The 16,605-nt window shown below is 42.7% G+C and overlaps 1 protein-coding gene across 14 annotated transcripts in view; it reads right to left on the bottom strand.

Annotated features, from left to right (window-relative positions):
• The window catches only part of NEK10 (NIMA related kinase 10), a 173,638-nt gene that overhangs the window by 109,123 nt on the left and 47,910 nt on the right, over window positions 1–16,605 (bottom strand). For all 14 annotated transcript variants that reach the window (XM_073333431.1, XM_073333424.1, XM_073333427.1 and 11 more), the window contains 8 exons: window positions 12,382–12,459; window positions 8,322–8,386; window positions 6,642–6,744; window positions 6,403–6,531; window positions 5,626–5,763; window positions 4,595–4,640; window positions 3,797–3,918; window positions 3,501–3,603 (listed from right to left, as the gene is read on the bottom strand). In XM_073333431.1, the coding sequence (XP_073189532.1) occupies window positions 3,501–3,603; window positions 3,797–3,918; window positions 4,595–4,640; window positions 5,626–5,763; window positions 6,403–6,531; window positions 6,642–6,744; window positions 8,322–8,386; window positions 12,382–12,459 (784 nt within the window). The remainder of the gene's footprint in view (window positions 1–3,500; window positions 3,604–3,796; window positions 3,919–4,594; window positions 4,641–5,625; window positions 5,764–6,402; window positions 6,532–6,641; window positions 6,745–8,321; window positions 8,387–12,381; window positions 12,460–16,605) is intronic.

Genomic DNA, 16,605 nt, shown 5'->3' with positions numbered 1-16,605 from the left:
GCCCAGGGAACTGGAGGCAGAGTAGCAGCAGCACTGAGGCAGAGTGGAGCTGGAGCTGGAGCAGTCTGGAGCCGGGTGTGGTGAGCAGCTGGAGAGAGTGAGGGGGACCCTGGGAAGCGGGCCCAGCACAGGGAGATGCCCCCAGCCAAGACGCCTTGCAGGCCAGACTTGGAGGGGGATTGTAACCCCGATGGGGTGGGGGTGACGCTGGGGGTCCTGCCACCTAAAGCCTGAGGGTGTGTGGCCAACTGCCAGAGCAAGTGTCCGACCCACAGCATCCCTGCAGCACAGCCAGGGCCTGAGAAGGAGGCCTGGGACTTGTGAGGAACAGACTGAACTTCCCTTACATTCCAAAGATGCTGGTTGTGATATCTCCATGCCACAGAGCGGAGTTATGTGTTTTCCTTTAACTTTCCCATTTTTCCCTTATTTTTTTAATTGAGTTCTGTTTAATAAATTGTATTTGCTTTGAACTGCATGTAATTATCAGTGGGTCAGGGAAGCATCCAGTGCAGATAGAGCACCCCAGAGTGGGGACACCCTAGCCCCTGCCCTAAGTGACCATAACAAGGTTAGGGGTTGAGCCCCCCAGGAATCCTGGGCCCAGCCTTGTTGGGTTTACGAGGACTCTGCCACACTGGAGAGTGGAAGGGGAGCCCCTGAGGTCAGGCAGGCCTCTGGGAAAAGGAAGTGGGAGCGAGGACTCAGATCCTTTTGCTAGCCCACTTCACCAGGGTAGTATATAAACCAGGAAAGTTCCCCACAATAGTGGGAGCATTCCCCTGCTTACAAAACCACTAGAGGATGTATCCATATTATTCATTAATCCAACCGTCACCTCCGTGGCAGCCCATGGGAGAGTTACTCCAGTTTTAGACAAGCATAACTTTCACTTACCTCCCCAGGTTGAGGGTTTGAAAGACAAAAGAACATGGAACTGTTCTTCTCTGGTGTTGCTCTACGACTTGACACCATTGAGCTGTGGTTGAGTTTTGGTTAAATTCATGGAGCAGAACCTTTTCGTTTTATTTATGTTTACATTTATAATATCTAAATATTTCAAATCTGCTGAAGAGTCGGGATTTATGACTTTCCAGGACTTGTGCATGTATTTTCAACTACATCAGGCCCTATGTATCTACCTTTATATGGAGACATTATACTTGGTCAGATAAATAATACACCTCCTCCACAAATACCTATTATGCTGTAGAATATAATTACCAAAACTATAAATAATCCAATCCTTGGTCTGTATGGATTGTATGAGTTACTGCAGGATGCTATGTCAATTCACAGATAGAGAATGTTTTAACTATTGCTAGGAGGAAAGGAATGGAACTCTATTACCATTAAGATTATGAGACAACAATTTCAGTGATATTCAAAAATAATAGAGAAAAGGCCATCATGTCCCCTCCCACCACTGCATATATGTAGTGCAACATATTATTATTTTATACACTAGCTAAAATAACATGGGGTTCAAATATGCAATAACCAATCACAATACAGAGGGTTAACGACAGAGTTTCAGTAACTCCAATTTTTCTGTCAGAATTCTACTGTTCCTCAAGTACAATTTTGGGCATATGTTTTAAAGTTGCTTTGCATTTTTCTATATAAACAAGTAGGCAGGCTGAAAGACAAAGCAGTAAACTCAAGGCAAGACTGCCTCTCAGTGGTAGTATGCTTTTACACACTATGACTACATATCAATATTTTTGTTAGAAAATATTCTGAATGTGTAGTTTCATAATTCAGAGGTAAAGCACCATTAAATCATCTTCTTTTAAAATGACACAATTATTAGGAATCAATACTTTTTAGTACATTAGATTTAATACCAATGAAGGAACTCTCCTCTGCATATTATTTGACATAACTGACTCCTGCTAGAAAATTACAGTATTCTAATATTACTACGTTTTTATCTACTACAGTGGAATGGTTGGTTGGGGGGGGGTGTTTAAACAAGGGAGGTTGACTTTTGTAGCCAGGTTTACTGTCGCTATTCTCTGTTACTCCGAATCTATATTTAGTTTTGCATCTTAAGCAATAAAAATAATGTAGCAGGCCATTTGCTATTATGAATCTGTATTTAAAAAAAAAATAGAGGACTCTGAAGTGCCTGGTAGGCCAGCTGAATGTTCCACATTGCATTTTAGTTCAGTCAGAGAAGACACTGCATTAAAACCCTGCAGTTCTTGGAATATTTTTCATGCTCAGAGGCTGCTTTCAAATCCAATCATAAAACCCTACCTGTGACGGGTTTCCTTCTGACCACTTTGGGGAGACTGGAGAGATGCATGCCAGCCATATACAGCACTAGACACAGGACTTGAGACCATTGCTCCTTGTTCTGTCATCTGCCACCATTCAGAACAGCCTAGCTTCATCCTCTTTGGAACCCCCCCTTCAGGTAGTTGAAGGCTGCTATCAAATCCCCCCTTACTCTTCTGCATACTAAATAAGACCAGTTCCCTCAGCCTCTCCTGGTAAGTCACGTGCCCCAGTCCCTTAATCATTTTCCTGGCCCTCTGCTGGACTCTCTCCAATTTGCCCACATCCTTTCTGTAGTGGGTGTGTGTGGGTGCCCAAAACTGGACACAATACTCCAGATGTGGTCTCACCAGGGCTGAATAGAGGGGAATAATCACTTCCCTCGATCTGCTGGCAATACTCCTACTAATAGAGTCCAATATGCCGTTAGCCTTCTTGGCAACAAGGGCACACTCTTGACTCATATCCACCACCTCCCTAGATAACCCATTCCAGTGCTTCACCACCCTCCTAGCGAAAAAGATTTTCCTAATATCCAACCTAAACTTACTCCACTGCAACTTGAGACCATTACTCCTTGTTCTATCATCTGGTGCCACTGAGAACAGTCTAGATCAATCCTCTTTGGAACCCCCTTTCAGGTAGTTGAAAGCAGCTATCAAATCCCCCCTCATTCTCTTCTTCTGCAGACTAAATAATCCCAGTTCCCTCAGCCTCTCCTCATAAGTCATGTGCTCCAGCCCCCAATCATATTTGTTGCCCTCCGCTGGATTCTTTCCAATTTTTCCACATCCTTCTTGTAATGTGGGGCCCAAAACTGGACACAGAACTCCAGATGAGGCCTCACCAATGCCGAATAGAGGGGAATGATCACGTCCCTCAATCTGCTGGCAAATCTCCTACTTATACAGCCCAAAATGCCGTTAGCCTTCTTGGCAACAAGGGCACACTGTTGACTCATATCCATATTCTCGTCCACCGTAATCCCTAGGCCCTTTTCTGGAGAACTGCTGCCTGGCCACTTGATCCCTAGTCTGTAGCAGTGCATGGGATTCTTCCTTCCTAAGTGCAGGACTCTGCACTTGTCCTTGTTGAACCCCATCAGATTTCTTTTGGCCCATTCCTCTAATTTGTCTACTCTTGAAGTTTGGTGAACAAGGCTGGTGAACAAGGTGAACTGGGCTGAAACCCACTGTGGCCACAGAAATTCCACTTACTAACTGTTACTTTGTCTTTATCCCCCAGCATGATATTGTTTGGAGTGAGATCTCTATGGACAATCCTCTTCTCCTTATGCAAGTAACGAAGAGCTAGACACAGCTTCAAAACAAAAAGACATATAAAGAATTTTAACTGCAACCCAAATAAAATCAGATAAAATTATGTTCACATTTTATGACATTTAGTGCTTTGGCACTATAAGTATTATTTTATAAATTTATTAGTCCAGCATATACAAATGGCTCTACAAATTTCATAAAGAAAGGTTACAAATTAAAATGCAGGTCCTTACTTGTATAAATATATTCCATATTCTATCTTCTGTAAACTGTTGTTGCTTTTCCTTCAAAGAATGAAAGTGTTCTCCCAGCGGTGCCCCTTCTATGAGCTCCATTACTATGTACAGCCTGTCATCTATGCACAACAAAAGGAAATGGCAATCCCAAAAAAATATTACATTCATATATCCAGCATATCCTCAGAAAACATGATCTTAGTCAAAATATACATATGATTGTTAGTTTATTACTCTGCTTAAATTATCTGTATGTGCAAATATATTTTAATGACTACTCTTGTTCTTGTCATTCAAATGCGTTCTTCAGAATCACATTTGCTGCAACACCTACAAGAAATTAGATCGCTAATAACAACAGCCAGGGAGGACAGCTGCCTATAGTGCATGCATACAAAAAGGGGGAGGGGGATGGAATGAATAATTCACGTATCAGTCACCACCCTGTATCATGATATATCTTTCCCCAGCATCTGAATTTTGTTTTTCAGACTGTAAATTCTTTAGAGCAGGGTGTGTCTTATATGTTTGGACAGGGCCTAGCACATTATGGGTGCTACTGCAATGTAAATCAATGTAAATAATAGCTATTGTTATTTACAGTCTGCTGTAGCCAATATTTAAACCAACACTTAGGTCTAAATCTGTTGGAGCTATAGTGCTATTCTTAAGAGAAAATTAGTTCCTACTGTTCAAGTTGGATAGGATCTTTCCTGGATCTACTAAGTACTTTTATTATGCTATTATTTCTTCATGACAAACAACATGGTTTTTAGTCGCTAAGTTTTTACTTACTTTCCAGGAAGGTTCTGTAATATCGTACAACATTGGGATGAGAAAGCTACAATACGAAAAAAAAATAGACAGTTGGAATTAATGTTAGATTGGGGGCACAATATTGATAACATCAATCTATAAATTGAGCGGAATAGCAATAGTTTTATACAAATATTATGAAAGTTTCCGAAACTTGTATTCCAAAAAATTTCTGGATTTCAGAGGGTTGTAACTAATTCTGTCTGATAAATGTGCCCTTGCCTTATATGGGGCATAGCACACAGGATTTCCTCCCGCCATTTGTACAGATGGCATAAGGACTCCCTAATTGCAGTCACTCTAGGAGCTGACAGGGTAGGATGAGCCATTGTTGCCCCTTCTCCCAATTTCAAACTTGGAGGGAAGGTATATTCCAAAAAATGGTGTTGAAGATTACTCTCCTTCCCCAGCAAAACCAGGAAGTGGGAGACCAAACAAGATGATTCTGACTTAACCCCTAACAGTGGAAGGAATGGAGCAAAGAAATAGAGGGGCAAAGCTAGTAAGCCTGCACAAAGTCCCCTTTGCTTCAGCAGACAACCCTAAATCCAATTTGCATTCAATATTGTTTTTAATTTAAAAATCACACTTTGAGAACTTGTAAGTCACAGCAGTGACTTTTTCGGACTAAAATCTGACGATTTCAAAGCCATGAAAACTTAATATGGAATAGAAACACTGACCAACTTTTCATTAGACTGTTGCTAACAGATTATTCTTTATTAAAGGAATTTTTTTAAATTGTTGAATACATCAGTTAACAATCTCAGAGTTTCCAAGTAACAATAAGGTCTTGTTTACAGTGCTGCTAAAACTGAAATGTTTGCAATGTTTAGAGTGGTGTAGATGGGCCACTGGCATTTTTTATATTGTGTTGATCAGACTAAAACCACCACCAGCAGCTGGCAGCCTATATACAGTAGGGCTCCCAAAAACACAGCTGAGCTGCTTTTACTAATGGTGAGAAATTTTTAGAAAATGTCCCCTAGTGAAGGGTTTATGACACTTACCTGTTCTTTAATGATTGTTAATTCAGAGACAATGTTCTTTACACTGCTGTCTCTGTCTTTTTTGTCCTTTCCAAATGCTGGATTATGTAAATTGACTTCTTTCATTGCTAGTAGATTTTGGACACTATGTTTTCTAACCTACAGGGGAAAAACCGTGTAAAAATTAACAAAAAAGGATGGGGGCAGAAAGGACATTAATCATATAGATGTGGTGAGTTAACTGAGTCTAAATCTTTCTCTTCAATTCAGTTGCATCTGATGAAGTGGGTTTTAGCCCACGAAAGCTTATGCCCAAATATGTTGGTTAGTCTCTAAGGTGCCACAAGGACTCCTCGTTGTTTTTGCTGATACATACTAACATGGCTACCACTCTGAAACCTTAAATTCTAAAGTAACTATTCTTTCTGTAGTTAGTGTGATATCAGCTGAAAAGTGTTGGAGACCAATGATGCAGTTAGCAGTGTCCTGCAGGGTTTGCTTAGATGTTTTAAAGAACTTCATAGATGCTCTGTATGGGGCTTTGCAGAAACAGTGGTGTGAATCCCTTCAGATTATACAGATTTATCACACTTTCTAGCAGACAGAACTGCTGTCTGTGAAAAGTAGTACAAAGAAAAAAGAGTAGTAATAAAGATCACTGTTGTTCTGAGAAACATATTGGCCATTTTTACAGGCAAAAATGTTGTCAGACAGATTCAGAATAAACCTAAAAAATGGTGGAAAAAACAGACAAATGTCAACAGAAAATTGTTGGTTAATATCAAAAAGCAAGTTTACCTTATAAACACTTCCAAAAGCTCCACTGCCAAGATGATCTAAAATCGCATAATTGCCTATGTATTTTGATGGTGCTTTATTTTGATTAATGCTTTCAATACTTTCAGCAATTTGCTTGAGTTCCTCCTCCTAATGATAATATTTAAAAAATATGCAATTTTGATGATTTACATGTACAGCAAACTGAAAACAATAGTTATTTATTAACATGATGAAAAAATTGGAAACTTTGTGCTTACCAGTAATGAATTTAGCTTTGATACCAGCTCTTCATAAGCACTGATATTACGAACATAATGTCCAATATCAATGAAGTTCTCAAACAAATCAGTCGGGAAGAGTCTAAAAACATTTAACATTTTTATAAATTTAGGGAGTGTTCATAACAGATTACACACCGTGAAGACTTTTTTAACTAATGTATTGCTACTCCTTATTTTATAACCTTCTAAATAATTATTATTTTTGACCAGCCATTCAAATGTTCCTAATCACAAATAGTCACCATGTGGGACTACAAGGAACTTCCAAAGGTCCCAGCTGGGATTGGGACATCATTTTGCTGCCCACTGCATAAACACAGATCCTACTCCATTGAAAGGTGGAGATTCACTGAAGTCAATGGAGCTCCCCTTGGATGCAATGGTGTATCTATGCAATTCTGTATAGGTTCTTATATTGCCCCATCACTGTATTATCTCTGCAACTTCCAGTAGAGCATTCAGTGATGTGACTAATACCTGTTTACGTGCAGGATTGGGGCTATAATCCTTTTCCCACAATTTACAATCAAAAAGACACAAAACAGACAAAGGGTAGGGAACGGATTTACAACAAACAAGCCAATTAAAATAGTGAAGAATTGGCAAAGCCTCATTAGTTACATGTTTGGTTGGTGTTTTGTTGTTTCCTTTTTTCAACAGGAGCTATAGGTAGGGTGAGGAATGGCAGGAATGGAAATCAGGAACTGTAAAGGAGTTGCAAAACGAAGGATGAGGAAATGGCTCAATCACAACTCAAGCCCTAGTAGTACCGTACAATCTTTATAGGCTGGAGCCCTTCCAGGAAAAGGAAAACTGGTCAGGTCAGCTTTATTAAAATAAAAGTAAGATGAAAGGTGTGTGTGTATGTTCATAATTCTATCAGTTTAAGTCTTTTGATAACAAGTGATGGATAGGTAAGAACTACCAAAAGTTACAGCCAATTTGCAGTTTGATTGTCATTCTTATTTCACAGTTAGGCATTTGGTTACACATGAACTTCATATTCTAACCTTCTGTTAAAACTCTGGCAACACATTTCTAGTAGAGATGGTTATTGGTGGCAGACATTTTTCTTCATGTAGGGTCATATATCCCAGCACCCAGCCCAAGTAAACAGGCTTGATGTAGGATCAGTTCTCAAAAGGGGTGGGTAAAGAAAGAATCCACTCCTCCCCAACTGCTCCATATCTGGTACTGTAGTTCTGAGGTTCCATGTTGCTTCTCATACAGTTACGCTAATCTTCTGGGAAAAGGCTGATGGACCTACACAATGGCAGATGCAACAGTCCTAACTTCACTCTACCTCCAGCTTGCTCCAAAGCTTGCTACATGGAAACACAAGAGCAGCCTCTGTAGGGCTGGATTCTGTTGAGTTCAGTAGAGTTCCTATGAGGCAGGCCCCCTCCACTAACTCTCTAAATCCTGCCTCATACAGCAGTACTGCAAATCGTTCAACTGCAGGCACAGCCAGCCATTTGCAGCTGTGGAGAAGAGTGGAGGATATGCACTCTTAGATTTTGTTTGTTTGTTTTTTCTTGTTCTCTGGAAATCAATTACTACATTTGAAAACTGAGCGTGACATTAATTGAGAATTTACCTGAATGATGGTTTGTAAATGCTACAAATGCAGTCCCATGTAGCATTTTATTACCATACCTTTTAAAGAGATGTCTATTTCTTTCCATACTGAAGAGAAACCGCAAGGCTCTGAAAGCATAACACTGGGGTGACAGAAATGCTTCAATTAATAACAAATTATGTACAAATTAAAACGCTGTTCATAAAACAGCAAGGACCCTAAACATATTTTTTTAACCTTCATATTTAAGTAACTAAGTAGGCCAGGCTATTAGCATGGTAATCATCCTCAATAAACCAAAATTAAACATTTCTACACTTTAGTCACAAGCCATCTGCTTCAGTGCATGCTGTATTTCCAATGCGGGCAGGCCCTCTTTAAAAAAAACTACGGATCAGCATAGCTACATTAGACACCGAATAATTTTATTTCTGCACTGCTGAAGTCTTTGAGCCACATTCTGCTCGATGATTCCAGTGCAGTCCAATGGAAGTCAATGGGGTTACACTTAGGTAACAGGGAGCAGAATTTGGCCCTTTTTTCTGGAAAATGAAGTGTAGAGCCCTAAAAATGTCAACAGGAGACAAAAACAAAAACAAACCAACAAAAAGCCCTAAGTTTACAAGAATCTGAAGATCAGCCATAAGAATACACTTGATCTAGTTTTCAGAAAATTATCCATATAGCTGAGTTTCTATATAATCACTATTAGAGAAAATAAACATTAAAAAAATAATCATGACAGCCATGGGTGAAATTAGAGTCTCTTAGTTAATACAGAGATTTTTAGGTAACTCATCTTGAGTTCTCTCCAACTATATCCATCTATCCAAGCCAATGCAAAAACTAGCTTACCAAACAAAGATGGCTGCAATGTGTAAGCCAAAGGAAAATGAGTTACCAAGACTCTAAAACAGTGGAAACAATAATATAGATCTAAATAATATTCAAACTGTTAGATTACATTCGTGACTAAAAATCCTATTATGGGTCCAATCCAGTGGTCCTTACTCAGACGGTAGGAGTTTTGCTGGAGTAATGACTGCAAAATAATGAAGGAGATAAAAGCTAACCACTATTTTTGAGGGAAGCAGGACATCAGTCACCAATACTGCTAGGAAACAGTCTTCTTTAAAGAGAATTGTTTTTTCTTATTCCAAAATAATTGCCCTTTGAACACAGGATAAACATCCGGTGTTGTCGTTCCAATATTCTTCTGAGACCGGCACAGTCAGAGGGGTCTGTCAGTGTGGAATAACTTGCAGGATTGGAGCCATAGTTATTACTTTGAAGGTTTCCCTTTTTAGTGACTGTGCCTAGTCCCTAATGTAGGAAGGAATCAGGGTTATATGACTGAAACACAGGACTAAAAATTAAGAGATCTGTCCTCTGTTCACAGCTCTCCCACAGCTGTAGCTCACGAAAGCTCATGCTCAAATAAATTGGTTAGTCTCTAAGGTGCCACAAGTACTCCTTTTCTAGTTACCTCCCTATTCATCTATTTCCTACCTGTAAAATGAGAATACTACTACTTTCCTTCCTCACAGCAATATTCTGAGCTTAACACTTTTATGTCTGTAAAAAGCTTCAGATTTAAGGGCAGCATATTCTTTACATACTGAATGAATGGGGAAATAATGATTGTGATATCATAACTACTCCCCAAATAATGAATTGTGATTCCTAAAGAAATAGAAAGAATGAAGAGACTGATTAGCAAGATAAAGATACTGGGCCAAAATGTAAGAAATAAACCCATGAAATTCATAAAATTCACAAATATCCTAGAAATCAATAATTATGAGAAAGGAACTGTCATAAATATAAAGGGAAGGGTAAACCCCTTTGAAATCCCTCCTGGCCAGGGGGAAGCTCCTCTCACCTGTAAAGGGTTAAGAAGCTAAAGGTAACCTCGCTGGCACCTGACCAAAATGACCAATGAGGAGACAAGATACTTTCAAAAGCTGGGAGGAGGGAGAGAAACAAAGGGTCTGGGTCTGTCTATATGCTGGTCTTTACCGGGGATAGACCAGGAATGGAGTCTTAGAACTTTTAGTAAGTAATCTAGCTAGGTATGTGTTAGATTATGATTTCTTTAAATGGCTGAGAAAAGAATTGTGCTGAATAGAATAACTATTTCTGTCTGTGTATCTTTTTTGTAACTTAAGGTTTTGCCTAGAGGGGTTCTCTATGTTTTTGAATCTAATTACCTTGTAAGGTATCTACCATCCTGATTTTACAGGGGGGATTTCTTTATTTCTATTTACTTCTATTTTTTATTAAAAGTCTTCTTGTAAAAAAACTGAATGCTTTTTCATTGTTCTCAGATCCAAGGGTTTGGGTCTGTGGTCACCTATGCAAATTGGTGAGGCTTTTTATCCAACATTTCCCAGGAAAGGGGGGTGCAAGTGTTGGGAGGATTGTTCATTGTTCTTAAGATCCAAGGGTCTGGGTCTGTAGTCACCTAGGCAAATTGGTGAGGCTTTTTTACCAAACCTTGTCCAGGAAGTGGGGTGCAAGGTTTTGGGAAGTATTTTGGGGGGAAGGACGCGTCCAAACAGCTCTTCCCCAGTAACCAGTATTAGTTTGGTGGTGGTAGCGGCCAGTCCAAGGACAACGGGTGGAATATTTTGTACCTTGGGGAAGTTTTGACCTAAGCTGGTAAAGATAAGCTTAGGAGGTTTTTCATCCAGGTCCCCACATCTGTACCCTAGAGTTCAGAGTGGGGGAGGAACCTTGACAGGAACAATAGAAAAGCAGCATGAGATGTTAAACATGGTTTGGATTAAAGATAGATTTCTTATCATTTTCCTGGATGTGGTGGGATTTCTGTTAAGTGTATCAGCAATGTCATAATCAAACCTTTGTTACTAATAACTGATGTCACCTTATATTTAAACCATACTACATTCACTCATGATCTATTGTAAAATATAATCTCTTGTAACTTTATGCTGAATTGGAGTTAACAACACACTTGGTAAATTAATCTAATTAAAAATATGTATATATTTGAAGCTACTGTTAAACAGATGCCTAACTGCATTAAATTAGTTTCATAAAAAGATTTTATAAATTTACTCCCTCTTTAATTTCCTTCAAAGGATAATGTTACAAAAAGTTTTAAATTAATTTAAGTATTATAAAAAAAAACTTTAGTGCAGATGATAGGCACTAGCTAACATTTGAGATTGCAGTCTGATCTGTTAATCCATAAAGAGAGCATGCAGCATACATCAGCAGTGCAAGATCCCCAAACCACTTCTCCAGTGTGTCTCAAGCCTGATCTGGAAGGACTACTGTGGTAAAAGGCAATAAGAATGGCCATCTTTCCCTCTCTACTAAGAGTGCCCATTAGGTGACAGTTATGGTGATGATTTTAGTGACATGGACAGCTACTCACTAGAAATCAGAAAGACACCAAACTCATTTCTCAGACGCCACAGAATAGCTGTCAGATAGTTAACAACTACTGTACTGGTCACTACCAACCTGGGTTGACTCTAACCAATAAATTTACATAAAATTTCATAACAAACACAGAAGCCACCCGATCTTTAGCAAACAAAGATTGATCATCCTGCATTTAATTTACATTACTTTATGTTATGTTTTGCTATGCTTTATTTAACAATCACAGCAAGGTGCTCCACCCCAAAAGAAACGAAGTCAAAAGGCGCGCAGCGTAGCCGCTGTTGTCGGCTCTCCTGCCGACAAAAAGCTTCCACCCCCAATGAGCGGTGGTAGCGTTGTCAGCAGGAGAGCGCTCCTGCTGACAAAGCACTCGTAGCACTGGCGCCTATCATTGACCAAACTTTTGTCATTCGGGGGCGTGGGGGGTTAACACCTCTGAACGACAAAAGTTTGGTCTTTCACTTGCCAGTGTAGACATAGCCTCAATATCCATGTTCTTCTATGTTAGGTAGGGTACAAGAAGCATAAAGTGTTTTATAGCAGAACACCACACACAAGGTCATGATTTGACTTTTACTTTCCTGTGGTGTAGCAATCTGCCATTCGTTTCATGTATTTTTTAATAAAGTGGTTAACAAAGTTGCTACTGTATATTAAAATACCAAAAATCATAAGATAAATTTCCAAAGACTGTGTAAAGCTTTCAGCGTGAAAGAGAATTACCTGTAATAAATTAGCTTTTACTGCATTCCTTTGTTTGTTTGGTAAAATCAGTTTTGCTATTGTATATACCCCATTTTCCTGGAAAAGAAACATAAAGGAAAGTCATCAATGTAGGTGCTGCTTTAGGACAGAAAGTGCAAACAACATTAAATGTTACTTCATGTAAACAATTCAGAAGTTAATATCAATTTGAAAAGTTCTTAGCCATCTATTATACACTAAGTTTTAAGGTAGTATCAGTGAAATGTGCATAAGAGCAAAACCATCATTACATTCACTGTAAACTGATCCTGCACTTGAACCTTTGCAGATGGACCCTGAAGCCGTGTTGAGCTGCACTGAAGTCAAAAGGATTGCACCACTGGAGCTGCCATCATCCACTGTGTATTTTGGAACATCATGATCAGAGATTTATGCACCAAAAAAGCCCTGAACTAGAATAAAACCCTGTGTGATCGTTTTGATATATCCAGTGATGAGCTGCCAAAATGTTAACAATGGGTTCCCTCCTTACCCCACGAAGGGGTCGTTGCCCACCCCCGCCCCCCAGGACTCCTGCCACATCCAACCCCCCTGCATTCCTTGACGCCCCCCCCCAGGACCCCTGCCTCATCCACCCTGCTCCCCTGTCCCCTGACTACCCCCAAAACTGGGCAGGAGGGTCTCATGGGCCACCGTAGTGGGTGCCCACCCTACCCCTAAGAGCCAGAGGCACCTGCCGGGGGGCAAGATGGGGAGTCCCAGCGGTGCTTACCTGGGGCAGCTCCCAGGAAGCATCCGGCAGGTCCCTCTGGCTCCTAGGGGCGGGGGAGCGTAGCTGGGGGGGAGCAGGGGGAGCAGCCTGTCCCCCCACTGATCACATCAAAAGTGGCGCCTTAGGTGCCGACTCCCTGGGTGCTCCGGGGCTGGAGCACCCATGGGGAAAATTGGCAGCTCCCCACCCCGCGCCCGGCCCCAGCTCACCTCCACTCCGCCTCCTCCCCTGAACGCACCGCCCTGCTCTGCTTCTCCGCGCACCCCGCCCCCCCCCCGGCTTCCCGCAAATCAGCTGTTCTGCAGGAAGCCGGGGAGGGCTGAGAAGCAGGCCACGGCTTCACACTCAGGCCGAGGGTGGCGGAGGTGAGCTGGGGCAGGGAGCAGTTCCCCTGCGTGCACCCCCCTCCTCGGGTTACCTGCTGCGGTGCGGGCAGCCCTCCTTGTGCCCCACCCCCGTCCGAGCTTACCTCCGCTCCACCTCCCTGGGCCTGAGCGGGAAGCCGCCGCTTGCTTCTCAGCCTGCCCTGGCTTCCCGGGTGAACAGCTGATTCGTGGGAAGTGGGGGCGGGGTGGAGAAGCAGAGCAGGGCGGCACGTTCAGGGGAGGAGGCGGAAGTGAGCTGGGGCTGGGGCGGGGAGCTGCCAGTGGGTGCTCTGCACTCACCAAATTTTCCCTTTGGGTGCTCCAGGGCTGGAGCACCTGTAGAATCAGCGCTTAAGGCACCACTTTTGGCCGGTTCAATTTAGAAGCCCAACCGGTTCTAAAAGGGCTTCTAAATTTAACCACTGGTTCTAGTGAACTGGTGCGAACCGGCTCCAGCTCACCACTGGATATATGTCTATGTCCGAAAATCATGTTGCAGTTCAGTAAAAAAAAAAACTAACAACAAAAAGAGATGTACTGTTTTTAACATTTAATCTGACTTAAATACAAAAACAAAAAAAATAGATTCCACTTAAGAAAACATGAGCTTCAGATAAAAATGGTTCCCTAAACCTATATGGTTTCTATAATTCTAGTGTTTACAGTGGCAGATTAATTTACGGACTCAGAGAGCTTATATCCAGGGGCCCTGCCCAATTTGGGGTCCCCCGCAGGAGTGCTAAAACCTGGATAGAAGTGGATGGGCCACCAATGCCAAGTGACCCCACACCCTGCTTCTATTCTTCCCCTGAGGCCCCGATCCCCACTCCTCCTCTTCCCCCTGGGGCCCCACTCCCTGGCCAGGCCAGAAGCCAGAGCCGGGCCATGGTAAGAGCCACCATGTGAGCCCTAGGTGCTGCGGGGAGCCCTGAACCCTCCAGCTGCCAGGGGCACACCACCCAGGGCAGGTGGAGAGTCCAGGGCTCATCACAATGGCCCGGACTCCCTGGGTAGCCATGGCTCTGGCTTCTAGCCTGGCTGGGGGCAGGACCTTGGAGGGGGGAGGAAGAGCAGGGTGTGGGGTCCCATAGCAATGGGTTGTGGGAGGCCTAAAACCTCTTTGTGCCCAGGGTCCCAATAAATCTTCATCTGCCTCTGAGTGCTTAAGCTATACAAGGAGTTAATTTTTTCCACTTCTCTTCTTGCCCAGTAGGCACCTAAAGTATTTCAACACCCTGTGCCTATTCTATCTAAGAACTTTCCTTTCCTTTACTCCAGCGGTTCTCAAACTGTGGGTCAGGACCCCAAAGTGGGTCGAAACCCTGTTTTAATGAGGTTGCAAGGGCTGGCGTTAGACTGGCTGGGACACAGGCCCGAAGCCGAAGCCCGAGCCCCACACCCAGGCCCAAAGCCGAAGCCCGAGCCCCACGCCCAGGCCCAAAGCCGAAGCCCGAGCCCCACGCCCAGGCCCAAAGCCGAAGCCCGAGCCCCACGCCCAGGCCCAAAGCCGAAGCCCGAGCCCCCAGGCCCGAAGCCCGAGCCCCACCGCCCGGGCACAAAGCTGAAGCCCGAGCCCCACCGCCCGGGCACAAAGCTGAAGCCCGAGCCCCACTACCCAGGGCCAAAGCCCAGCCCCACTGCCCAGTGCTCAGGCTTTGGCTTCAGCTTGGGGTGGCAGGGCTCAGGTTACAAGCTCCATGCTTTGCGATGAAGCTCTTCGGCTTTGGGGCAGCGAGGCTTGGGCAGACTCATGCTTTGGTCTCCCCTCCTGGGGTTGTGAAATAATTTGTTGTCAGAAGGGGGTTGCAATGCAATGAAATTTGAGAACCCCTGCTCTACTCCCTTTAGCTATGACTCTGGGTTTAAAATGAATGTACTGATGATTTCACTCATGTATCATTTATGGTCTTGACTTAAAATTTAGTATATAACAGATGGCTATGATTTTTTTATTTGGCGTTAATTACTGAGTTGGAGCATCTTGGAGTGTACATAGGATCCATACAAGAGTCCACTAATTAAAACCATTTTAGAACCATAAATTCTAGCCAATTAAAATGATGTCACTTGTTAAAATCCACAAGCCCAGCGATGAAATGCCAGAGCGTTCACGAGCCTTAGAATTTATGTTTGTCCGTCAATTCCACGAAAAAAATTTTCTATCCTGAATATGTCAAAAAGAAGGAAACAGATTTATGAGTTGACAGTTGTTAACCAAAAGAAACTCATATCTGAGCAATGCTACCTATACTCTAAAATACAGTAATATTGGCCATATTGCCCAGCCAGTTTTTAATGAGCTCATATAAAACTAATTATATGATAGTGACTAATAAGAGTTAATAAGCCAAATGTCTACAAATAGGCATTTTGCATCTTTGTTCAATACTGGTAACCACACTAACATCAAAGTGGGGTCCCTTCATAAGGTATTATCCTGCTCCTGAGAGTTTTGCACTTGACTTCAGCAGAAGCAGACCCATAATATTTAAGTGGATGGCATGCACATCAGTGTGCCCTGTCCAGCGCTTTGAGACCTATGGATGAAAAGCACTATATAACATCTAGGCATTGTTATCCCCCAAGAAGGTATAGCCTGCCAGTTATGGGCACGTCCAAACTAGTATGTATCCTGAAGTCAGCAACACACACTTGCTGGGGCCATATATTTAGGGTGACGATACCTCCCGTTTTGGCCGGGACAGTCCCTTTTTTAAGCCCTGTCCAGTCTGTCCTGACGTTTTTTTTCTAAAAGGAGGCATTTGTTCCATTTGCCCTTGCCGACTTGATCAGTTGGCAAGTGCAAACAGGACAAATGTCCACTTTTGTCAAAAAAGTGGGGTGCGGTGTGGAGGGGGCAAGTGGAGATGCCAGCCCCCGGCAGGTTTCCAGCACCCAGGCAACAGCCTCATGCGGGGCGGGGAGGAGGAGGAGGAGGGCTCCAGTGACCAGGCAACAGCATGGTGGGGGGGCGCCTTGGGTGAGCAGCTGAGGGTGTCCCATTTTCTCCTTGGGAAATATAGTCACCCTTCATATACTGTACTACTTTCATAAGGGCAATAAGCTATACATTGTGGCTGCATGCCTTTGGTTGTCCTCCCCTGC

This window comes from Lepidochelys kempii, chromosome 2, assembly GCF_965140265.1.
Source record: "Lepidochelys kempii isolate rLepKem1 chromosome 2, rLepKem1.hap2, whole genome shotgun sequence".
In the NCBI taxonomy this organism is placed as follows: domain Eukaryota; kingdom Metazoa; phylum Chordata; order Testudines; family Cheloniidae; genus Lepidochelys; species Lepidochelys kempii.
Note: the sequence above shows the minus strand (reverse complement) of the source record. Positions and strands in the feature narration are given on the sequence as shown.